Source organism: Cyrtonyx montezumae, unplaced genomic scaffold (genome assembly GCF_038088225.1).
Source record: "Cyrtonyx montezumae isolate F1298 unplaced genomic scaffold, pur_monq_1.0 scaffold_0, whole genome shotgun sequence".
NCBI lineage: Eukaryota > Metazoa > Chordata > Aves > Galliformes > Odontophoridae > Cyrtonyx > Cyrtonyx montezumae.
Genome location: NW_027071824.1, coordinates 43,921,083 through 43,948,602, shown reverse-complemented (window position 1 = coordinate 43,948,602; position 27,520 = coordinate 43,921,083). Strand labels below are relative to the sequence as shown.

Genomic DNA, 27,520 nt, shown 5'->3' with positions numbered 1-27,520 from the left:
TCTGAAGACAGATGTGCCCCAGAAGGCCAAAGGCTGGGGCAGCCTCACAGTGGAGCATCTGGCACTCCTGTGGCCCCAGCAGGATGCCCTGGCTTCAGCTGCACTGAAGGGCCAGCGGGCCTGACCCACAGAAAGTTCAACAGCAGAACTGCCAGATGTGACAGCTGACTAAGAACAAAAATGAGTTCGATAGTCTCCATCACAGTTCCATACCTGAAGCCTGATGGGTGCTAAGAAGGCATCCAGAATACACTTTTTCTCAGTTTTCCTTAGGCCACATGAAAGAAAAAGTAAAACAATGTCTCTTGATCATTTAGAATTTACTCGGCTTTCCTTAACTTTCCGGGTTTCTGTGAGCACCAACAAAAAGCGTTCTTCCAATGTCAGGAAAACAGAAAGCAAAGCCTCCAAGCACTCAGCTACAGCGAAGTGTGTTATGCCAAAGGACCAAGGCCCACTCTCAAAACTCTACTGCTGGATAAAGATCCATGCCTTCAACTTCTGGACACTGCGAGATGAAGGGAATCACATGGCACAGCTTCCTTCCTGAGAGGAGTTACTGCCATTTCATAAAACACAATGGGCAATGCTGCTTCCCTGATTCCTCTGCTAGAGGTATAGGTTTGCACTAAAACTCTCCAGTTTAAAATCCTGCTGTGCTGTCTCGGTTCTATAGAACAAATAGCCCTAAGGCATCATCGGAGGATACCATCTGCACGTGCTCAGACCAGAATCACTTTTAAGTGCCCACACATTATCTAGCAGGAAAACCACTGAAAGACAGACAAAACGTTGAACATCAATTCGCACTCTATAGCCACGAACATCACAACCCAAGAACCCAGCAAAAACTGCATTATAGGCAGTTTCTTTAAGACCAGCACCACAATGCTGCAGAGCAGAACAGCCATGCAGATGGTCTTTCATCACCCGGTAACAGTTGGTATAGCTGGGAGGTCAGCCCCACGCCATTGTTGTTCCAGCAATTTGCATTTTATTTTCCATAATGCTTCCTAATTTCACATTTTCAGTTATTACTTTCAGGCAATTGCTTTAATTATCTGTTATTCCGCAAGGAATAACATACTCCTCTGGTGGTGAGATGGTCTGGATCAGATCCGTTCATGCTGACGAGTCTCTTCAGGGGCAAAAGCAGGACTGCCTTGCCAGCCCTGGCAGCTCGAGTGGGGTGGCCTTTTGCCAGAACCCACAACCCCTGCTGACAGATTGGCCCACTCACCACGGCTCCAATGACAATCTGCACAGGATTATCGGGCACACATTAAACTTTCAAACACGTGCACTACTCCCCTGAATTTTAGATTCACCAGAGCAAATGGCATCACTGAAGATCGTGGTAAAATACATCCATCTGCAAAGCCAGAAGAATCCGCTTTCCCTAATCCAATGCTATGTTAATGCAGAGCTCAGCAATGATGGATGGACTCATTAGTGACGCTGTTATCACCATCTGAACCAGGTGCCAAGACATATGGTTTAACAGATGTTCAAGCAAAAAGCTCAATTCTCTGTACTGTGCAAGTGTCCAGTTAAACTGGACACCGATAAGACACTGAAAATCATACTGGGCTTATGAGAATCACAATTGTTTCCAGCTCAGGAAGCAGTTAAACACAGACTGATTATGCAAAAAACCCTATTGCTCTGATATCCCAATCAGATCCACAGAACAAATGCTGAACAACATGTACATTGCTTTTGTAGTTTTTGCATCCCAAAATGTTATTAACTCTATTCAGGCAATTCTATTTCTGTGCTTTCTCAGTAAAGAAACAAAGCGTATAACCATGGAAGCTTTCCTCACACTAAGAAATTATATGGATAAAAAGATACTCTTCAATGTCTCCATTTTAATGTTTGTATTATTCTCCGTGCACTGTTCTGTCATATATTTACTGCTTCACATAAATCCATCCTAAAAACAGTATCCACATGTAAAAGTGGTAAAAGTGACTCTTGTTTGCAGGGATATTTACTGACCCACCTCCACTGGAATGCATGGCACTTCACATACACACACACACACATTAACAAAAAAAAAAAAAAAAAAAACATCAAAAAATAATAATAATAAAAAAAAACCGCAGCCATACTTATACTAATTCAGCAAATCAATGCGAATAAAGCAACAAGGTGCATCAAATGTTAGTAAAAGAAATAATCATTATTCTTTAACTGTCTTCTCAGGAAAGGCAGTTCATATACTTAAAAAAATAATATCAGCAGAAGCATGCAACAACTGATCAGCCTATTAGTTGTTCTCTTGCATGCTCCCAGCTGACACATGCACATGCATTTATTTTCTCTTCTCACTGGAAATTTTCAACAAGTATGACTGCTAACTCCTGAAATTTATAAGACAAAGCACACCATAGTGTAACAGGCAGAAATGCCAGGTTACTGTATTGGAACTGGGGACTCATCAGACAATCCAAATGCTTCAATGTTTTCAGTGGAACCAACTTCAAGTTGTTACTGTGTCACATACGACACTGGAAATATTAAGAGAAGTTAATGAATAAATAAATAGAGGGGAAAAAAAAACAACAGTACTACATCCAGAAGTTGATGGTAGGCAAGAGCATAATATACTAAGACCAAATCCATTTCCAAAAGGAAATCAACACTCAAAAAAGTAAGGACTTCAAAATTCTTTCAGAATTTGTCAGTTGTACGTCATGAAGAAAATACTTCAGCTCATAGCAGTAACAGATTGGATACTAAATTCTGATGAAAAGTTGAAAAACACCAAATTTGAGAACTGCACTCTTGTCCTGCTCTCACATCCAGTACAAAAGGTATATTTCAGATCATCTTTTTCAGCCAGTTAAATCTCTCTACCTGCTCAAATATTTATTTTATATTAACACAGTTGAAATTTTTAAAGACTTGTGTTATCTTTACTGCTTATCTTCCAATGCCAGAACTTTGACTGTCCAATGGGGCTGCAAAATGCAGGGGCTGGTAGGTAGGGCTGTGAAAGGGGACAGGAGACAAGATACAATCTAAACATAAACAAACTTGCAGAATCTATATTAGTGAAAGTCCAAAGAAATTGTTCAATGTTAACTCACATTCATCAGAAATTCTTACACTTATGCATTTATAGAAAATGAAGTTGATGAAAAGACAGTTATAAATGCTCAAAAAATAATGTATTTAAATGTTGTGTCTACTTTCATCTATTTTTATTTTCAGTCACATAAAGGTATGTGCACTTAATTTATAGTTACAAAAAAAAACATGGGAATGTGCATGCACACAGACCATTTGTGTAACATCAGCAGTTTTCCCCACTGGAAAATTGATGTTTATACAAGTCATTAGCAGTGAGAATCTACAATAAGATCTACCCCCAGGTTGTTAGAACCCTTCTCTCTTCCTTGCTCCCAAACAAACATCCCATCTGCTGGCACAGTTTATATAGTTAGGTAATTCAGATGTGAATCAAGCTAAAAATTAAGCAAAACAAAATGTGCACATACCACCATCACCCGTTACAAGCCAAACCCACAATTACATCTGGGGACAAAATCTTTTTCTGCCAAACCATTCTTCAACTAACTCAATGGAAAGGTGAGTAAAAGCGCTATGCTACAGAAGGGTTGAGGAGGGAGAAGCTGAGGTTGCTGCAGCTCAGTGCAGCTGTATTGCACTCAGAGACAACACCATAGGAAACAAAGCAGGGTGGCTACTTCCCCCAGCTCTGCCTCCCTCCTGAATTTATTCCAGCCCCTGGCTGCACAGAGAGCTGGGAAAGCCAGAGAGCAGAAGATTCTGTAATGGAATCTGTGCCTGCACAACTCTATTACTTCACTGCAAGCAAATGTTATCTTAGATCATTTCAGATATAAAAAGTGCTAGATCGTACCTTAGATCTTTACTTATCAAAGACTGTTTTAATAGCAATATGTATGCTACTTTTTCTTTTCTTTTACCAAGGAAATATCTTTTTTTCTTTCAATAAGGACATGACCAAAAGCTATTTTTTCTATTAGAGTGTACTTGAAAAATGTCTTTTTTTTTTTTTTTCCAGTGGTCTTTTTTTTCCCACATCAGTTTTTGTTGTTATGAGAAAAATACATTCCTGGAATGTTTCAGCTCAGGGCTCTCAAAAACAATTACTTAGGCATTTGATTTGATCTGCTGGCTCTTCCTTCCTGAGTATTGACCCTTTATGAATCTCTGGTTTGGTCAAAGGCTAACACAAACCTCTTTCAAGTCTTACACTTCAGTCTCATGAGACCCCAATATATATTCACCCTGTGATTTAAGGATAAGGAGTCAATTCACTATTAGCTGAGCAAAACAGCTGTATCATCTGTTTAAGGATGAAAATTCAGAGGTAGGAAAGTTGATTTGCACTTATGTCAAGAAGGTAAGATGGAATAATGAGAGAGGAAGAAAAAAAATATGAGTCACCTTTAAATTGGTGAAAAATTGGGATTACTTAAGGGAAAACAAGAAGAGGAATGTAAGCCCCAGCATATGAATTCAGTAGCAAACTGTCTTGAAGAATATCAAAGCGCTTCATAAGCACAAGCAGAGTTATTTGAATGTCAAAGATACCTTATCTTTTCCACTGTGAGAAAAGTACCACATCTGTGATCCACACACAAAAGCCACCCATGAAGTACTTGAAGAGACAAAACATATGTTTTCTGAGTTGTATGTTTGCTAACTGGTCTTCTCAAGGGAGTGTAAGTTAGCAAGTATAATCTGTCAGTTATCTGACCCAGAGGACAAAGTGATAGGGAAGATTTCCAGCTGGCTGTCCCTGTCAGGCCTTTCCGACCAATTATCCACAGGAGGTGGTGCTTCACATTTATTCTTGCATGTACATACTGTTACGCTCCTGCATTTGTTATAGTAAGCAAGCTCAATTTCAGTTTGTGTGCTTTACGTGATCTATTTGGCAAGCCTCTGAAACTGCACTCCACTTCCTCAATGAACATGTTTTATATGTGCTCAGTTTAAACAAGTTACTACTCAAAGACATAGAATACCACATCATTCCTACTGATAAAATATCTTTTTGACAAATATAATACACTTATTGATAGATTTTTGTCACATTTTAAAATGTTGGAGCATATTTTTTCGGCAATACATTCTATGTATCAGATTTTTACAACCTCACACTCCTTTACATTTGAAGTTTAACACATCCCTATACGAAACTGTTACTCAAGGTCTGTCATCCCACTATTAAAAGAAAATCAAACAGATTGAAGTAACTGATTATAGTTCATTTCAAGAGCATAACACTTTACAAAAACTTACATACTTTAAAGTTCTGATTATAGTTAATTTCAAAGTACAACATTTGCCTAAAACTTCAATGTTCTGAAAATGTATAAAAATTTCATATTTTTAAGAAAATGAGTTCTAAAATTCATATTAAGAAAATTATTCTAGTGATGCTAGTGCTTAAGGGTTATATACAAACTATAACAAACATATACAGATATTATGCGGCAAAATTGAGTTTTTAAAGGAATAAGAGTGAATCTTTGCAATCATTGTACTTGGCGGTCTATATTGTAAGTCCTGTAAGACCATCCACACAAGCCACAAAGAAAAGTTGTTTATTTTAAAATTCAGAGTATGTACTTGTATGTACTTCATGGTAATAAATGGAGCTGATTTACAAGTAGAGAAGATTAAAATACCTCAAAGAACAATCTTCCACTACTGGCCATAACACATCCTAATCCAAGCTCTACAAAATTACCATTTTCACCATTTAAGCAATATAACATCTTATTTAAACTAAATGTTTCATATGTAAAAGAAAAAAGACTTAAGAATTTAAATATTTCCCTTCCAGAAAGCATCTTGTCCTGCAGGCAAATAGACTTAGATGAGTTGGCCTTACCTGCAGCCATAACTTGTTATTCACTGCATCTCTCCCTGTAGCAATGCACTGAAATGTAGCATTCTGCCCTGCATTGACCTCTACATCCCCCAGCCTCAAGAAATGTGGAGACTTATCTGCAGAGTTGGAAAACAAAAATTACAAATAACGCTTATTGCTAAAAAAAAGTGCCATTACATTGTCTCTGCAAAGATGCGTATTATTTTAGATGAAAAACATAAACACAGGAAAGAAAATGATCTGTTTCATCTCAGCTCAATAAGAATGCTTCCAGTCCTTTCCCTTCTTTCTCTCCTCTTTATTTTATACCTGAGTCATAATAAAGTATTTTAAGAATCAAAGCCAAGAAAAGAAAATCAAATGCCAGAATGTCAGTAGCACATTACAAAAATTATCCCTATGAATTTCAATTGTATGAAGTCTGTCATACTGGGAAAAAGGCAATTAGAAGGATACTGCTCAAGTAAAAACATAGGTATTATCTAGCTTATTTGCAACATAACGTTGAGCTCCATACTTTTACTAAACGAAATCACTCTTGCAGTTGAGCATAATATTTCAATATTCAGGCAAATTATTTCCCTTACTGACAAAGCTCCTAGGAAAGCTCTGTGGCACAATCACCTGAAGGATTTATTAGACATAAGAAAGCTGGCAGTCATATTTGAGGAATGGGTACATTACACAGCTCTCACCCATTCCTTTCTCAAGAACCACCAATTACAACAGTAGCCAAGCAGTTATTTCTTTGTGCTTAGTTTAAAAGCAAAAATAAAAAGAGCAAAAAAAAAAAAAAAAACACACACAAGAAAACCATTCAGGGAAAAGAAAAGAGCAAATTGGAATGAAAAAGTAAGTTCAAAAATCAGTACAGAAAATTGATTAAGTAATAAGTATATGATTTTGATTATCTTCTGTCATGGCTGCACTAAAGTGCCTTTTGGCAATTAGAAAATAAATAAAAAGAAAGAAGTAAAGAAAAATACAAAGCCCGATACTGAGGTTGCAGAGAGTTTTGCTAACTACTGCAATCAGACAGCTGGGCTGGCTGAAATATAAAGAGGTAAATAACACAAATACCCCTTTATGCCTGGTAGCCTATGAGAGTTACAGTCGTAACAGTGTTGAAGGCAGAAGAAAACAAGATTTGAGATTGCTACTGCACCAATCTTTTAAAAATACTGGAAGAAGATTGTTGTGATGTGGTCTTTTCAGAAAGTAATTAAATTAACAGCCAGAAGGTGCACTACAGTGAAATTAAATTCAAAAAAGGGAGTGTCTAGGGGAAGATCAGAAGAGTGGAATAGAACAAAAAAAAAGCAAAACAACAGTGGTTTCAGAAATGCACAGTAATAATTTCTTCCTCCCAATTTTTACTTGTATGACACCTGAGTTAACACAATTTGTGTTTGCAAGTGTACCGTTTTACCCAGTTAAGCTGAAAAGGCAAATGCAAATGCCTGGATTCTGTTCACAAAACAAACCATAGCAACAAAGACAGCTTCCTTCAATAGTTCAATAGCTAGAAGCCATTAAAAAACAAACAAAAAAACAAGGGCATGAAATCTGGAAAACCATGTCATATTTCTGTAATCAGTCAATATAGTGGACATATATATTAACAAAAGACAGCTGAAGACACTGATGTATTTTCTGCTTTTATATTCATGCAATACATCTGAATGACAAATATTTTACCCAGGTAAATCACTTGCAACATAACATTTTGCCCTCAAAGGTACAACAAAAATGCTATTGAAAGAACAAAGAAAATCAGTGATCAAGTGATGAAAACTCAGCAGGCCACAGCAATATCAAATATGTCCTGAAAAGACAGAGAAAAATGCAGCTCTTAATCATTACTTACCACAAGGGTAACTCAGAACCTGGATGTCATCAATGGCAATGTAGCCATTTCTCCCATCTGAGACTTCGGCTTCAAATATTACCTGTCAAAATGAAAGAAAAAATGTTTACAACATTCATTTCTGCAGAATTCCCAAAGTAGCAAGCACACTGATATAAGACACATTGCCTTTTTCATTTAGCTGAAGTTCCTACAAGGCTTGACGACTGAATGGAATATTTATTACCTAATGGATTGCAGTTCCATACTGTTTATATACATCACTTGCTTTGGATTTTCTGCTTACGGCGCAACAGAAAAGCAAGTTTATTATCTCAATTAACGGCATACTGTTTTCAATTCACTAAATGCATAAACACGATTCAATTCTGAAAAAAACACTATTACTTTCTGACAGGTTCAACATCACAGCATACAACTGATCAAGAATTTTAACATTTGCATTCTCATCGGGGGTCTCACTGTAGTCTACATTCTCATGTAACCTGCAGCGTAATTGTACAGGAAAATATGCAGCAGCACAGAAATTGAGAAATACTGCCCAGTGGCAATGGAAAGAACAACTGTAGCAGGAGAATTATGCGGTAGCCACTAACTTTATTCTTGCAAGGCAATAAAGAAATTGCCACACAGGAAGCAAAAGTGATACACTTATCTTCACATCCAACTTCTTGTCCCACTCTGAACGTGAGGTAACCATAAAAAATGGTTCTCAGAATGCTGGAGTGGAGAACTGCCTGCTACAGATGTACCAATGTAACATCATGCCACCCATAGTAAAATTGACAAATTGACAGAAAAGTCGAGGATGATGAAAAGGAAAGAAAATAGAAATGAAGAAGTACAAAACAAAAATGCCTAAACTAGGCAGGCTGCTCCAAAAGTAATGCCTTCTAATTATTTCCATGGAAATGACCAGAGCTACAAGGAGCACAATCACACTGCTCAATAAGGTAAATTCTCAGCTGCTAAACACTATTTCTCAACGTAGTTACCACTCACTATGTATTTTTGCTAGCAATGAACAAGAGCCTGCATGCTGTTCTCATAGAAAAGTGAACCAGTGGAGGTGAGCTCTTTCACAGCCGCTATGACAGTGTCATTGCTAGGAAAATGTTGCCCATGCCATCCATCTTTCATTGGCCTGAACAGATGGAAATCAGAAAGTACCAAATCCAGACTATATGGTGGGTGTGGTAGAACAGTCCGGTCAAGACTGCCAATGTGCCTCATGGTATGGGGCATGTAAGAGGAAGGCTGTCTGAATCTCTGAGCTGAAAGTTCAAGTCTTCAGCTTAGACAATGTTGGTGATGCAGTGGCTGCCGAAGTTAATGGTTTGATGGTTGTCCCTGTTCCAGGAAATCCAGAAGGATCACCCTTGTCCTGTCCCAAAAGACAATGCACACCCCTCTACCCACAGCATCTTGAGTTTTTCTTTGATGGGGAATTCACAAGTCACCACTCCACTTACTGCCATTTTGACTATGGCTCACAGCGGTGACATGTGGTCTCATGACTAGTTAACTATGCCACCCAAGAAATTATCACCTTCAGCCTCTTATTGGTTCAATAGGTCCTGACAAACTTGTATACAGTGTTCTTTCTGTTCCTGCATAAGAACTTGTGAGACCAACTTGGCACAGACTCTGCAATATTTCAATGTTGCCACCATTATTTCCAATACACTGAAGTCGAAATTCAGCTACATATGTAGTTCCCTGGTTGTAATCTCCCTGGTGGAGATAAGCTGATCTAGATGCCCTTCAGTTCATGGTGTGACATCTCTGCATAGCTGTTCAGAACGTGGTTTGTCTTTCACTTTGCTTTCATCCCTGTTGAAATGTGTCACTTCGCTGCCTCATTGGATTCACATTCACAGATTGGTCTCCATAACAAGAGCCAATGAGTTCCATCCTTTTTTCCCAGAGACAATGCAAGGGAGGATGAGCACTGACAACCCAATGTTCCAGGCAGGTATGTGTGGTGTGGTGTGTGTGCCTGGAAGGGTAGGAGGGGAAAGGGATGCAAACCCCAAGAACCGTTCTTAAAGCTTCCAATTAGAGCACTGTTTGACAACACTTAGCAGCTCCTCTGGCTTCTTCAGATAGCTGGCACTTGTCACCTGTAAGGATATCAATATCAATTTTTTTCATACCCTAACAAATACATTTAGAGCAATTTGCTTTTTTTGTTGTTGTTGTTTTAAAGGGTTATATGGTGTGAAGATGAACAGACATCTTGGTAAGAAATAATGTTATATTTAAAGCCCTTCCAAACAACAAATTTCTTTACATTACAATACAATTCTATCACATACAATAGACAAACTTGTTTCCAAAATTTCAGTTAAGAAATTCGACTGTCAGTGTTAAATCCAGCGACTTAAATTTACCACCTAACTTTGAACTGAGTTGTTATTCACTCATTTCAGCACAGTCTTGACTCAGCGACCAGGGAAGCTTGATCTCAAGCGAGTCCCTCCTCTGAACATTGACAGCTTCCTGGGAGGCCAGAGGGAAGAAAGTTTTCTTCTTTACTTGGGACACAGGAAGGAAATTACATGGCATTTTTTTGTGTTTTGCTTTTTTTTTTTTTTAGACTGTACAGAATAAAAGGTGCAGCACAGTTACAAAACTCTCATCGAGCTTTAATTTGATAACATCTGTTCACAATCTAAAAGGGAAATGGAAAAAAAAATAATTGTTTATATAAATGAAGACAGCAATTTAAAACAGAGCTTTTTTCACACATACACACAATTTGTGAGAAAAAACAGACTGTTCATCTACTCTTTGCTCCAGAGAAAGTTTATCCGAATAAACCATCATTGCATTCGGAGTGAATTCTGCAATTTGCCTCAACTGCTTTTCAGTTTATAGTCCTAGAAGGAATGTCTTGAACACCTGTATTTAGCTGAAAAGTAATTCAGACTATCAGTTTAGCCAAGAACCCTTACTTGACTGCACAACTACAAATGTCCTTCCACTTACCACAATTTAATTGCATGTTCATCTAGTGCATTTCTGACACACTTGCTTCCCTTAATGGAGAGGACAGAGTTTCCTGGGGGATGAATCAGGCTTGCACACAACAGTTCTGGAGACAGTTATCCTGTCTCGTTTGTTACAGGAGTCAATGCAATGAAAAGAACGGGAAATGCTGAATAGCTCAGGTAATTCAAATGCTCAGGGGAATTGCATTTCATCCCTGATTCTTCCTATGTAGTGCTCAAATAATTACTTACTTCTCCATATAAAATAGCACGCTCCTGTTTACAAAGTACTTGAATTCAGACAAAAATGACTTCAAAAACAAATAAAATGTCAAAATTCCCTGAACTGGGCACGTTCCTATGTCTTTAACCATCCCCAATGTACTTCTTGTCCATACATTTGCACATTTTGTCCCTAAAACCTTGTAACGGGAAAATCCGTGTGTACTACTGACTGCATTAAGAAGAAAAAAATCCACTTGTCTACTTTGTACTTGACTGCCTTTAATGACCAAATCAGTGACAGACTGAACCCAAACATCCTACTATATTATACACAACTTTACAGACCTCTATTATATGCTCCAAGGTAATTTTGTTTTAACTTTGACGAGTCCCAGATTATTCAGTCAATCTTGTACAGAAACCATTCCCCTTTCTTTGATTATCCCTGTCATCCTCCTTTGAACCTCTTAAATAGTACTATACTCTTTGAAGATAATGAGAGCAGAGCTGGCACATAGTAATCAAGAGGTATAAATCCATGATTCATCCATAACAGTATTATCTAATTTATAATAAACTTCCTTCTTAACCATTCCTAAAATTTCATTTGCCTTCTTTGACCACCACTGGGCTTAAAGCTGACATAATTATGAACCTCATGATCTTGCTGCAGATTGCTAATGGTAAGCTCTGAGTCTGTCATCCCATGTATGAAATCCAGATTTTATGCAGTGGGCATTATTTTAACTCTCTTTATCTACATTAAAATTTGCCTTCCATTTTATTGCCCAGTTACTCACTGCTGGTGATACTGTGATGGTCATCCTGCAGGTCCTCACAATTAGACATTACCCTTGCTATTCTAAAGTAGCTTTCATATGCAAACTTTTCTTCTCTTGTCACTGTTCTCTCTCTATCTATCCTGTATAAATGTGCTGAAAGACACAAATCTCTGTAGGATTCTCCTCTAGTGGCTGCTTCTGGGGATATTAACTATTTATGCATTTTTTTTCTCTTTTACACAACTATTTATGAAATTATCTTTATTCTCATAGAACAGTTTCACTACACAATTTCATAGGGGAACCTAGTTGAAAGCATTTTGTAAGCCTGTATCAGTAATAACACCATTACTTATATGCTTGCTGACTTCTTTAACGGGATCCAAGGTCGAAATTTCAGCAGATGTTATCTTGAGTGTAATGTGCAACAAAGAGCAAAAAACCAAAATCCAGCAGATTCTAGTTGTCTCATATCAGGTAGTACAAAATAGTTCACTTTCACATGCATGTTCTAAAACACTGAAACAACAATCACTCTTCATCAAATTTTAATCCAGAAACAAACACTTCAGAAAGACTTAAATGCTAATAGTATTTGAACACAATGCAGGAAGTAGTAATTTTTGCAGCTGTGACCCCCAAAAGCAGTATCTAGTTGCTGAAGTTGAAAGTTTAATGACTACACAAATTTCACACTCCTACATGACCCTAACACTGCATCCTATAAGCCTGCACTTGCAGGAATACAAAAAATATCTTAAGCAACAGACTAGTTAAACTTTGAACTTTTAGCATGATTAATTTAGGTCTCCTCATTATTACCTCATTTAAGGCACTGATCCAAATTCGCATTCCTAAAGTATATCTAGTGAATTATGCACAAAAGCTAGCCAGGGAATAGGGAGAACTCTGTAGACCAAAGCTTAGAAAGAATATGGGAAAGTTTCTTTCCAGTGCATGCTTAAACATCAAACATCGCCATGGGGAAAACAGGAGGGAAAGAAAGATTTACATAAAAAAAAATCTGATACTCTCAGACAACTCAGTTGGGATGAACTCCAAGATGCATGTGTAGCTCAGCCCTGTTACCTCTACCAGAAAATACTTGTTCCAATCCCTAGAAAGCTATTTTAGCTTATAGCTTATAGCTTTTGGGCTATTTTGTAAAAATAAATAAATAAATATAGGAGGGGAAAAAAAAAAAAACAACTAAGTAACCATTTGTTCTCTGTTTTTTGGCTTACACATTTGCATACCAGAAAACATTCAGAACTAATTTTCATGTCCTTAGATTCAGCATTTTAACATTCTACTTGTTGCTTTATCTGATGACTATCTTTAGAATATAGCTTGGTTTTGTAAAAACTGCTTTCTTGATGCAAATAAAAAACATGGTATTTTCGCAGTATTTGAGACCTTCTTTGTCCCTTTCTCCATCTGACTAGTTCTGATCACTTACACTATAGGATATACTGTACTTACACTGTACTTCTGATGCTGAAGAATGCTTGAATGTCTCAAAGGTTTTCTGGCAAGCTTACCATACACACGGAACGAACATCCATACATCAATTAGATAAAGTCAGCCTTAAAAACAACTCAGTTAAAACAGAAAGTCAGCCTTTTTTGGGCTTATTTTTCCTCCTTAGCCCATTAAAGTGATCTGACAAATAATTTAAGATTGAAATAGACACAAAAAATAGGAATACTTAGGTCTTATAATTTCCAAAGAGCATTCACCTTGCAAAACATTTTTATTCAGCTGAAGGAAGAGTATTATTAGCTAAATTATCTGAAATCAAATTTGTAAATAGATAATTCCAATGCTTGGAAGAAAGCTACATTAGAGAGCTATATGCAAACAGAAGGTATTGCCTGTAATGGCAATACAAAACAAACCAAGCTACAACAACAACCAAAAAACCCAACAAACTGGTGATCATTAAATATAGTATAAAATAACTTGAATCTTTGTGCCTTTTCCACACTACTGCAGCATGTGCAATCCTCATAGAAGTTATGTTGACAAACTTCTGGAACCTCTCACTCACATCTTTTCTATTCAAGTTATGAGTAAAACAAATTAAGAAATCATTTAGAACAAAATTGAGCAGCACAATTATAATGTCTGTCTTTCGCAAGCAAATAAAATGCAAAAATTTCAACGATTTTTTTTTGTATATGCTCTTCTGTCTTGTTTAATCTTAATTTTTGAAAAAGCACAAGAGTGATGCCAACTATAGTGTAACTTAATATTTATACTAGAACTGGTTAAGATTAAACAATACTGCTTGTTTTGTAGTAGAACAGCTTTCCACAGATAAAAACCATGAACAGCAAGATAAAATATATACAAAAAACGATAGAAGAAAAAAAAAAACCCTATCTGCTGAAAATGTACTAATTCTATTTAATGATGTGCAATGCTAAAGACCTTTTAAGAAACTAAAGCAGGGACTATACTTATGAAAAAATAAAAAAACACCTTCTCACATTACAAAAGAAATACTTCATGAAGGCCAGGTGAAAATAAGAAGAGACAGCAAAATAAGTTTTTACCTAACATAACCAAAATTTTGTTGACATAATAAAAAGCATTTCCCCTGCGAAAGTTATAGATAATTTTGTTGAACTAATTTAGAAATCATGGAAACATAATTACTTCCATTTGAATGCTTAAGTAATGCTGTGAGGCAGCCTTTGCTGCTGACAGGGCCCAGGAGAATTTCCAGCACTGTAAATCAAACACTTGAGTGAAAATCTTGGGATCTAAATTCTGGTAAGTCAGCTATCTTCCTATTATTGGCTGTTGGTTTTTTGTTGTTGTTTTTGTTTTATGTTTGTTTGTTTTGTCTCAATTTCAAATCTGAGATTGAAAGATGAATTTAAGGCTATCTTCTTCCTAGCAACCTTACCAGCAGAGCCAGTCTGCAATTGCTTATGGATTCTTCAGCCACTGCAGAGTCATCCACAGGGACAGCCCACTCCTCTAATCCCTGAACACATATTAAAGGCCCAGGAAACACTGAGAAGTCTATACTCTCAAAATTCCTTTTGGTGGGAAACCCCTAAAAAAAGCCTAACAAAAATGTCACTGGGCAATCTTACAGAATTTATTAGTCAGAAATGAGCTAGCTCCTCTATTCAATCCCAGAAAAAGCCCTAAAATTGTATGTTTATACACAAATGAGAAAAACCATAGATAAACTGTAATTAGGTTCCTAATGATTTAGGTTTAAACGTACTGATAATGCTGCAGACCACTCTGAATGTTCAGCCATGGGAAACAAAACCCTTGATAGCAATGCAAATCGTGACATTTATATGTTAATCTGTGACAGTCACAATAACAGATGCTACCTAAGAACCAATATGAATTATTGAATATTTATTATTGTGATACACCTAATCTTTTAGCAAAGTCTTTCCATCAGGACAGCAGCAATCCTTGCTACAACAGAAATGCAGCAGTACAAGTCCAGCATGTTGCCACTGGTACTTTGGATAAGTACCACTGGTACACTGGTACTTTGGATAAGTCAGTCCTTTTGCACTTCAATGAACAGTGGTAATTTCGTATCATGTGTGGCAAAAATAAAACAGATTATTTATATATTATTTATATATTTAAATACAAATATATTAATTCATATATATGTGTATGTATACATATATCATTAACATGCTTTATCAGATCATGTATACCCCTATCGAAGTTAAATAGAGATTTGAATACACTCAGTAATGAGAACCATTACACCTTGAAGCAATCTGTTTATCATACAGACCATTAAAATTCTCAGTTTCCAAACCATGAGATGTTTTCCCTATTCAATTAAAATAAAATGACAGCATCTTACAGTTGCTCTTTGATGAACAGCACAAAAGAAGACAGCATGACAGACTGAAATCAGCAGATATAATTCATTGGTTCGTGTTGCATCCCACATATTGCTTTCTAAGAGAACATTTTTTTCCAGTACATATACAAAAAAAATAAAAAAGCTAAAATTGCTTATTTTCAGAACAGCTATGAAAACAATTTGAAGCACCTATGCAGAGCGTGAAATCCATATCCATGCACTTGCTTGGTCCAGACAAATGCATTGTTCAAAACCACTTTTCAATTCCAGCAACCACCAATCGATGTGCTGATTGGTACATACCTTCCTTTCCTTTCCCATTCCTCTATAATAAAACTCAAATGAACTACAACTGAAGCTATCATTCCCTTTCACTTTCTCCAGAAGTGTTCATACTCAGCCTATTTGAAGAAGAGCCTTCCCAAAAAGAAATTAAAGTGTAGAAATGCACATTGAAAAGGTATGTTTTTGAATGAGGTCACTCTTGCAAGAGGACCATTCACAGCAGAGTGCAGGTGAATATAAGTATTTTTCAGAAAGAGTGGAATAAAAATAGTACCTAGCTTATTTCAGAGACTAATGTTCAAGAAGGAAAAAAAGAGCCTTGATCGTAAGTTCTTGCTGATATCAGAAAAGAGAACAATTGCAAGCACAACTGTCATACACTACAACAGTTGCTAACATCATGATGGAAACAAAGAACAAGAAAGACTATGCTACTCACTTATTCTAGGTCATTTCAGAGGGGTAGGATAATGACGACAAGCCTTAAGGCAGGAAAGGCAGCACCAAAATACATTCTAATACAAGTGGAGGCCTATCTATTAAGTACAGCTTAACATATATTTAATAAATGTAGATCAAATAGTATCAAGAAAAGAAACTCAATTAAAAAAATTTAACTCACCAAAAACAATGGACAGCTCATATTTTACTGTACTATGGAAATAGTCATTGCATTAGCAGCAGCCTATACCAACACAACCAGTGCTAGTTTCAGGATAAGAAATCACACTGATGTTCTCTACAAAAAATACTTCAACATATAACCACAATACTTAAGCCCCAATTCTGTATACAATCTTATTTAATCTTCTGTATGTTTGCACTAATTGATGCTGGACAAACTCAGAAGACAGCCATCTGTACAAACAGCTTATGCCTGAAGACACAGGAGGGATGACACTGGCACTTCATTGCTCAGTCTTGTACAACATCCACTAAGCTGAATTGAATCTTACAATGGGTGTCAAGAGTAAGCAGAAGGACTTCTATAGGTATACAAGTAGCAAAAGGAAGACTGCGGAAAATGCAGGCTTGCAGCTGAATATGAGGATGGCTCTGAAACCCCAGGACAAGAAAAGGCTGACTGCTGCCTTTGTCTCCATCTTTGCTAATAAGACTGCCCTTCAGAAATCTGAACACTCTGAGACCAAGAGAGAAAGTCCAGAGCAAGGAACACATGCCCTTGGTGGAAGAGGATTAGATCATGGAATACCTAATAAAATAAAATAAAATAAAAAAATAAATAAATAAGGAAATATATAAGCTCATAGACCATAATGAGATGCACTTTGTACATCTATGAGTGCTGAGGATAATGCCATTGCAAGGTAACACTCAATTACATTTGAACGAAGTGCCTGAGGAGCAGCATTTGCTGGAAAACAACTGCAGAAAGCAGCTTTCTAATAAAGGACCTGGGAGATCTTGTGGACAGCAAGCGGAACAGGAACCTGCGATGCGTTCCTGCAGCAAAGGAGGCTAATTGCATCCTACTCTGCAATAGGAGCAGCATTGCCCACAGGCTGAGGGGTGATCTTTTATATCTTCTGCTGAGTACTGGTGAGGGCACATCAAGTGCGTTATGTCTAGTTTTTAGCTGCCCAGTACAAGAGATACAGATATATGGAAGAAAGCTTAGCAAGAGATATCCAACGTGATCATGGGACTGGAACAACTCTCATATGAGGAAAGGTTGTGAGGGCTGGAACAGCCTGTGGAAGTCCCAAGGAGGATCTAATCAATGTGTATAAATACCTAAAGGGAAGGTGCAAAGAGAATTGAGTCAGGCTTCACCATTCATGCCTACTGCCAGGACAATAGTTAACAGGCACAAACTAGAACACAGGAAGTTCCCTCTGAACACAAGGAAATACTTATGTGCTGGGCAGGCAATCAAACACTAGAACAAGCTGCACAGAGACACTTCAGTCTCCTCTCTGGAGATCTTCAAAACATGCCTGGACATGGTCCTGGGTCGGCTGGTGTGTCTCTACAGCATGACACATTGAAAAAGCAAGAATCTAGAGAAGAAAGAGCATAAAACAACTTATGTTTCTGTCTACATAAACTAATATTCCTTTTAATAACTAATATACCATAATCACACTATGGTATTTTAAATTTATATACTTGGGACAAAGTTTCGATGATTTTGCCTTTAGCAAGGCTACAAATATGATCAAAGACATTGAAAAGGCTTCTAGGTAAACTAGATGTCCCAGACCTCTAGATACTCAAATTTCATTGGAATATATCTATCTGAAAATTATTTTGTATTTCTCAAAATATTTAACCGGTAACAGTGAAACCATTTAAACTGTCACTTTTAATAGTAATGTGCAATATAACATGCCTTTGCTAATGAAACTAGACAAGTTGGATTAATTTCCTAATTCACTAGATGAAGAAGAAATTTCTGTTGAGATGGGAACTGTGAAATATTTCTTTTTCAAAGTAGTTTTAAATCAAACACTGATGGTATAGATGTTAAAGCGACAGAAGTGATAGCTATGGAATCTGTCAAGAACGATCTGTGAAATCACACTAGTCAGAAATAATACAAATGCTGGTTACTCCACTAGTGGCCAAGACCAACTACTATATTAATTTAGAATGGATTTTTCTCTCTGGAATAATTTCAGGTCTATAGAATCTTTATAGTTTCTTCTACTCACATAGAACAGAAAGCGATAGTTGTTCATTTTATATCTGTTTGCAAGAAGTATGAAAAGCTAGATGTTATTAAGGAACTGAACAAATGAAAGTAGATCAGAGCAAAGAAGATAAGTTACTGACAAGTCAATCCAGGCACATAACAGGAAGATAAGCATCAACAAGACAGACACTCGGGGCAAAACAACCTTTTCTGTACCCCATAAAATCCTTACCTTGAACATACCAACTAATATCTTATCAGACCTTCTCCCTTCTATCTACCTTCTATCAATCAATCTGCAAAGACATTTGGTAAGTCAACTCACCTCTGAGCAAATAAACTAAAATGAAAAATCAAACAAAGGAATGATGAATCCTAAATTTAAGAGAAAAGGGCCTCTCCTTCATTCTGAAACAGATCTGTTTTCATTTTTCAAAGTGTTGAAGATTAATACTAAGCAGACATTCTTAGCTTTCTTTATAGGTGTATCTCATAAGCTATTATTTCAGTGATTTTTGTCTGTCAAAATGAGTAATGCTCATGATCTCTGGCGGTGTCCATGAATTTATCTCTTTCTCCATATAAAAAAAGGAGGACAAAATGCTCACTACCAGAATGAACATTGCCTCTTGAAAGACAGAAATAAGCAAGCAGCATTCATACACACCACCTTTATTTTTAGGGCAAGGCATCAAGTTACTTTTCTTTTTTAAAACACCTATTCATTTAGAAATACTGTTCCAAAAAATAGCTATGAAGCACCAAATAATAACTACTTTTCAAGAAGCTTAAGTTTTTAGCCAACAGAATAAACCTACTGTAGTTTCTTGATTGTGACTTTGTAGTTTGTGGTATATATTTTTACTATTCCTATGAAATCTTTTCCTAATGGATTATTAAATGGCAAAAGAGGATTGCATAGGTTAATATGAACCTTTCCCCTCATAAAATGAGGACTTTTATCTAGGAGGAGCAGATAAGGAAGGATGTCCTTACTAGTAACCTTCTGGAGATAAACTTCTATCCCAAAATAAACATGTTACAATCTTTGCTCTCAAGGTTCATCTTTCATTATTGTAAGGCATTACAAGTTATTAAATAATGTGTCATTAGTAATTAAAAGAGAAGTCAATTCCTCTATATTTAAGCTGCCCTTCATCTCAAATGGTAGGCAGTAGGAGCTCTATCATAGAATTTCAGAATGGTTTGTGTTGGAAAAAAACTTAAAAATCATTCAGTTCAAAATCACTGCCATGGGCAGATTTGCCACCCACTAGATCAGGCTGCACAAGGCCTCATCCAGCCTGGTCTTGAATCCCTCTTGATTCTTGTGGCAGCCATTACCCCTTGTCCTGTTGCTACTCTCCCTGATAAAGAGACTCTCTTCAGCTTTCCTAGAGGCTCCTCTTTGGGTACTGGAAGGCTGCTATAACATCTCGTAAAAGAATCCCATTATATTTATTTCATAGTCTCCTGCATTACATAGCAATTTACACTTAAATGATATTTTATAAGATAATTCTTAAGCAGGAATAAATTAGGAATTGTATTGAAACGGTGATTCCTTACTAGACTCGAGTTTCCACAATAGCAAGCAATTATTATCACATTCAGTTCACTAAGGTTCCCTGCAGGCCTGAAGAGAAATTCCAAACATCAAAACACAGCTTGAACAATGACAGATGAGGTGCAAGGAAAAGCCTGGGACACTTCTCCAGCAGAGCAGATACTGAGGGCAGTACTCATGTCTATGAAATAAAATCTCTACTGCTTCCTATTAAAACACACATGTGAAAATTATTTAGCAAAAATCCTACAGTATACATATTTGTGCTATTCATACTTAATTATGCTTTAATTTTCACAATTCTGAAGAACTACAAAATTTACTCAAAATTCATCTCTACGCGTGAACCTACAGGCCTTCATCTGCTTATAGAATTTCTTCTGGACACATAACTTTGGAAAAGTTGCAATGTTAGCTGTAATGCAAAGTTCAACAGGATACATAATATATAATATTTGTGTATAAATATATAAATATACACAAGAACTACATGCAACAGAAGAACAAGGCATTTTATTCTAGCATGGTAAAACATCTCTGCCATTAGTAATTGATTCACACACGATGATCACACACAGTGATCAGGGTGTGGCATCCTAGAGAACATTAGCTATGCTTATCTAATGAACATTGAAAATTTATGAGATTGTTGGATACTATTTTCAGTTAGTAAGCAACTTCAGTTATTCTCTTATATACTTGGCAATTGAACAGTTGGAGCAAGTAATCTGAATTGTATAAGTCTTTTGTGAAGGAGTGACAAAATCTAGCTTTTTTTAATCGCTCCACTGATCTATATGGAAGTACCAGTTAGTTTCCTTTCTCTTCTCCCTCAGTTACAACACATCCAGTTTCTCTCTGCATCTTTTTTTTTCCCACTCTTTCCTGAGATATAAGTGCCCATGTGAAAACAAGATTCCATCCAACATCAATTCTACTTATCTTAACCCTTTCTTTTAAATACAGTCCCAATGAAGTTCTCTTCAAAGGGAGAACTCCCTTTCTGAATTTCTCTGCTTCATTTTCCACTCCTTGAATCCCAGCATAATTACCATCACCTAAACCCCGACAGAACTAAGATCAGTTTCAGTCCCCACCTGACGAGATGTCTTACTGTCCTAAAAATTTCCCGCTCTTGGTTTCCATAGTAGTGTTTTTATTTTATTTGCATTCTCTTCCCCTTGACCATCGAATCAAGTTCTATTTCCATTTTGATATTTACTACACGAAACAGTACAAGCTCCTCAAGGATTTAAGTGGGAACAAATCATATTTCTTGCCTCTAAGTGTAGCTGTAAGATAGAGCTCAGCACTAGCAGAGCTAAAGATGGAGCAGCCCACATGAGATGCATACAACCCAGGCAGCTGCAGCACAGCTTGCTTCTTCTAACATTCTCTCAATTTCCTACCTCTAATGGACCATTCTCATATGGCAACAAGTCCCAGAACTAAGTGCAGAAAATATTAGCCCTTTGTCAGTACACACTGACTGAAAAGCCATTTACTGCATCCTCTGAGGAGAAAGTGGAAAACTAGTCCGAAGTGCAGAGCTCCATAGCTGCCAGTCTTTCATCACAGCACTGTGCTCTATCAGTCAGACCACACCATTGAGAACAGTCAATGAGACAACCACAGCAACCATTATAGTACTGATAACATCACACAGTAGAATAAACAGATTTCTACTGCTTTTGAAGTAGAAAACTGGAATAGTGGGAAAATTTGAAGTAAGCAATCTTTTTCCAGCTCTAGCAGATGAGTAAAATCAAAAAGTCAGGGCATGGATAAATTTAACAGAACAATTAGGCTAGTAAGCACAATATTGAGGCACTACACAGACAAGTCACCAAAGTACGATGCAATTAGCACTAATCCCAAACTTCATCTGGCCTACTATGTCTCATCAAATCATACACAAAATTAGGAATCATCATTTTGGACGGAAAACAAACAAACAAAAAAACCCCACATACACTGTCCATAGATAACTCCTCAGATAGTCCAAGGTTTTGCATACCTTCTAAAACAGCTACTAATATGGCAGCCAGTACCTAGAGAGTTCCAGGAAGACAACAGCCTAAACATTTACCAGTTATTTGCCCAGTTCATATTCTTCTTTTCCTTCAATTAGCCTGTCTCTAATGAGCTCAGAAATTGGAGTTCTGCACTTTGCTGCTGCTTCTCCAATACTTTCTCTAACACTTTCTGAGCTGACAATACTTTCCCAAGTTGTTATGCACATTCTGTTCCACCCACAGAAATAAACTGAACCCATCCTTACATACACATTTCACACTGTGTACAAAGAAGGCAACTTCAACTCTCAGTTGAGAGGATAGAGCTGAAATGATGAAACTTCACACAACACAATAAAATCGTGAAATAACCATTTGATTAACAGGATTTCCCTTTGCTTCCAGTTACTTCAGCATGTGTCTCAAACTCTCCCCTTGTAACTGCAAACGTGTGAGACCAAACACACAGACCTTGTTACCCAACTCTTACCCCAAAGTTTCACAGATTTCCAGTCACATTCTCCAGCTATTTGGACCTCAGAGATCCCAGATAGGTCTAATCTCTTCGTTATTTATACTGCAGTGATTATCTTTTCTCAGAGAAGACCGTCAGCTCAGTTCTTGCAAAAACCATCCTATCACAAACCAGGGCCTGAGACATGCCCATGGCAGAAGGACAAAAGAAGTCCATGCATTATCAGACTTTGAAACAAGAGACCAGAACACACACACGTGCAAAACATGCTGGCTCATATACTGCACGTCTTCCTCAGTTGTTCTGACCTGAAATGCAAACTATTATACTTCATATTTAATTACCCAGTTAAATTATATTTTTGCTGGGGGCGTTTAACAAATTGGATGAAGAATAATCATCCTCATAAAATATTAAATAAGGAGCACTTGAGAGATTTAAGAAAACTTGTGTGTTTAGATCTCCTGTGTCACAATGGTGTAATACTCTAGATAGAGCCACTCAGTCACCCATTAGCTAAAGCAGTCTGCAACTGTAAACCTGAGCAGCACATTTAGTGCTTTGCCGTACCTCAATTCCTGACATTTGAGCACAGAAGCTCTATTTAGATTTAATTCTTTTAAAACAAACATCACATAATGATCTGTTTAAAATTTATTTTGTAACATTTGCTAAAATTATTTTTGCACACCTTGCCTATAGAACCAGAAGTATGATTTAATAACTTTTATGATCAACTCCTATACAGGCAGTAAAGAGAAAACGTTCTACTAACTAAAGCCCCAAAATATAACAAAACATCGGAAGATCACCTTTACAATATCAGCATTTGCTGAAAACTATTACCCAACGATACTTCAAAGGACAGTTTCTCCTCTATACTTCAACTATGAAATAACCAACGTAACTTGGCAGAAGATGATGTTCACTCTGAGGGGTGATAGGACAAGCTGTGATAGCACAGGGCTACTCTAAGCATTTCTATTCCCCTTACTTACAGCAATTACTGTTTAATAGTGGTGATCACGACATGCTGAATAATAGGCATTTTGTCCTTTGGCACATCCAGTTATCCTTGGCTTAAGTTTAGTCAATTTTGTGCACAAAAACAAAGCCAAACATCACACTCTTGACAAAACAAAGTGATGAATAAGGACACCATCACTAAAAGAAGAAAAAACTCTGTGATCCATCTCTGTGCTGTAAATAAGTATTTGTACGTGAAAAAAGCTCAAGGTATTTGCAGAACAATAAATTTAGTGGATGTCAGAATATCTAGGCAACTCAGCCACCATTCGTCTTGAGCCTGACAGGTATGTAGAACAATCCCTTACTAACAGTCATGTCTTTTCTCCTTCCTCTTTATCTTTTATTTACTACTTCACTATAAATTGTTCAATGCCTCAGCTTTAAATCCAGGATGAACTTCTGAGAAAAATGCTTTTGTTGTAATTCATTAATTTGTTATGTATGTCTTTGAGTCTAAACACACACATGCGAGCATACACAATTTTTTCTACTCATTTAATGCCACAATTTCTGGTCATATTGAAGACTGAAAGACATTGTAAAAGAGTTTCAAGAAAGATTTTCATGTTGGCTCTAAGAACTTCACCTACACACTATCAAATTTCAGAAGACAAAGGAAAGCATACTGTTTTCAACACAGTTAACTTTCCAAATATAAGGAAACATCAACAGGTAGTATACAACACTCAAGTAAAACATACTTGTAATTGGTCATTTTGTGGGTTTCTTAGTCAACAAACAAAAAAGCTTTACGCTGCAGAACTAAATGAACTTACAATGAGCATCAGAAACTAATACTTACATAGGTATGCAGTTAATGCCCAAGAAGTCATTAAGATGTTCCAGGACTTTAAAAATGTATAAACTGCAAAAAATTCACGAGGTTTAAAAGAATGTCTCACTCTGCCTCTATCATGCATTAAAGAAACAGAAGTAGATGAGCTGAATACGTATATTAAAAGGCTATTTTTGATCTTCATGAAAGATAAAATCTGAACAAACTTACCAGGCACTAAGTACAGACAATTGCTTATAAATAATAATATTTGACTGTAGTAAAAACTCATAGGAGATTAGAAGATGCAAGAAGAGCATGAAGAACGTGTCAGGCTATGACTTGAAAATGCACTCCAGTACACTACAGCAAATAGATGAGACATGATTTGCTCAATGATTAGATCCACTGCTCTGCAACAGACATGCATGTACATACTTGAAAGCAAGTGGTTAATTATATTCTGGACAATTAAGTATTCCTTGATCCTTCACTAACCCTTATTCATGCTAGAACCAAAAATAAAGACTTCCATTTCCCAAACTATTTAACCTACAAGTCAGGGAAAAAAGTGTTTTTAATACACTTACTAATCAAACCTATTATGTCACATTTATATCAATTACTAATATCGTACTTAGAAGCACAAATGAGCAATTCTTAAAAAACACAGTTCAGTCTGTGTCTAAAAAATAAGCACTAGCCTACAAGCAAGGAAACTACTTTTTTAGTTAACATTTTGCCAACTTGAGATAAATGTGAACTTAGCTGTGACATTAACTTAATAATGATTAAAAATTTACTTGAAGTCTTCTATATACAGGATGAAAAAATAATGAAAAAAAACCAACAGATAAAAATAATCAAATGATGTTACTATAACAGCAAAGAATTCAAGAAGTGCCAAATTTGTCTCACTGAAGATGAAAAGCAAGTTGCAGGATTTGCAGACTGTGGCACTACTGTGAGTAAAAACACACAGTCTGAAAAGCCTTGCAGAACTCAATAAAAATCATTACAGAGGTATTGGAAAAAAAATAGCTAGAAATAATGAAACAGTGAAAAGCAATCAACTTGATGTCAAGTTCATCCAAAAGTAGAGCCCAAGTAAAATTCTTTAAAAAAATTAATATCTGATACACCAAGTCAGTTACATTACCAGAGGCAGATAGTCCTGAAAATAAATAGTATCATAAAGCCTCTAGGAGAACAAGTACCTTCTCAAGTATAGTCTAGCTGTAAGTTACATAGCTCTTGCATTGCTATAAATACACTTATGCATACTAATGATTACACCATCAGCTAAGTGACTTAAGACTATTCAGTTGATAGGTTTGCTCTTGGCTTTAGATATGATTTATATTACTTATGAATAATTCGTAATCTATCTGGAGTACTATGTATCCAGAATTACTCCAATTGATTAATCAAAGAATGCCCAACGTGTAAGCTTTCAAACACACTGCAAGCAAATGAATTAGTATTTATTTTACTGTCATTGTTTCGTTTGTTTCAGTCTTTATTTAGAATACCAGACTGCTCGCTTTTCTGTAATGGTTTTCTGATTCACTGTCATTTCCATTACATATTTTCCCTTTGTAAATAAGCTTCTCACTGTTACAACAACATGCTTGCTATGAATCAATAAAATATAAATCTGTTTTACACAAATCAAAGAGAAATCATATGTCAATGACTGCAAAGAGCACTGCCTACTATTTCTGTTTTTCAGCCCACCTGTGAAGATCACAAACAGATTAGACTCTGCAACCTCAGTGTTTATTTCAAACATATTTGTTGTAAACTACTGCTCTCAGGAGTCACTTTATATATGGAATGTAAAAATTAAAAAAAAAAAATTTTTTTGTGTGTTTCTTATTTACTGTGTGATTATTTTCCAGTCTATCATGGAAGTAACACATACAAGCACCAGCAACTTTGTCAATAGTGAAGAATTTATTCATTCCTTCTTCCTTGAAAGTTGAAGAATGCTTTCTTTACATAACCATTTCAAAAAAATTTCCTCTACTTCTTCCAACAATGAAACACAAGCCTCCCCTTCGCAGCTGACTCAAAACGGAGATGCCAAAATTTGGCCAGATCAGTATAGCAATGCCTGAGGCTCTGGGAAATGCTGAGACAAGGCAGAGAGTTGTGATTCCACCTACAAAATCCGTCCACAATAGGGCAATACTGTGGCAACATCTTTTTACAACTTTGCAAATCTAAATTGTAATTGCTTTTGAATGACCTTAATTAAGAATGATCTAATAATTACATTTTGGGAACATCATTGTCTCTTTCTTTAAACAATAATCTCAGGCAGATGAAGGTGTTGTAAGTAAAGTTATTTCTATGAAGATTTATTTTTCCTATAGATTCAGTGAATAACTTGGGTTGGAAGAGACCCTCTAGAGATCCAGTTCTACTACGTGCTCAAAACAGACCAACTTCAGCATTAACATCAAGAACAACCTAATTACCCAGTCAAGTCTGGAAAATCAGTAGGGATGAAGATTCCACTACCTCTGCAGGCAACTCACTCTGGTGCTTAACTACTCTCATTTTTCCCTATAACCAGACATATTTCCTCCTTTTGAAATTCATAGCTGCTGCATCTTATCCTCTGACCGTGTACCTCTCTTAAGGATGTGGTTTGTGGATTCAAGGTCAACACTAAGAACTGTGGATAGATGTATCTATTCAGCTTTCAGTTGTTTTTTTGTTTTGTTTTGTTTTTGTTTGTTTCATATGCTGTAGAAAGTATACTACACATCTGTGCCTATCCACATACACAAGTAATTTCTGAAAGCGAGTTACTGAAAGAGGTCACATTCTAATTCTATTCACACATAGGGAAAAAGAAGCAGAGAGAGGGGAAGAAAAAGCAGGAGATTGTCATTCAGTTATTTCATACCATTCAGGAGGAAAGATCCCAAGCAATATTAATTTTTTAATAATGCTTGACCCTGTAAATAGCACTTCAGTGGTTTCTATCTTGCAGTTAATGAGATGTACGTTTTTGTAGCCAGAAAATATTGTCAACAAATATGAGCAAGAATAAAAGTTAATTATATCTACATTACTTT

General features: G+C 36.5%; 1 protein-coding gene across 2 annotated transcripts in view; it reads right to left on the bottom strand.

The window, feature by feature from the left end:
- The window catches only part of PTPRK (protein tyrosine phosphatase receptor type K), a 305,334-nt gene that overhangs the window by 208,263 nt on the left and 69,551 nt on the right, over positions 1 to 27,520 (bottom strand). For both annotated transcript variants that reach the window (XM_065734173.1, XM_065734182.1), the window contains exons 3-4: positions 7,767 to 7,848; positions 5,900 to 6,015 (exon numbers count right to left, since the gene is read on the bottom strand). In XM_065734173.1, the coding sequence (XP_065590245.1) occupies positions 5,900 to 6,015; positions 7,767 to 7,848 (198 nt within the window). The remainder of the gene's footprint in view (positions 1 to 5,899; positions 6,016 to 7,766; positions 7,849 to 27,520) is intronic.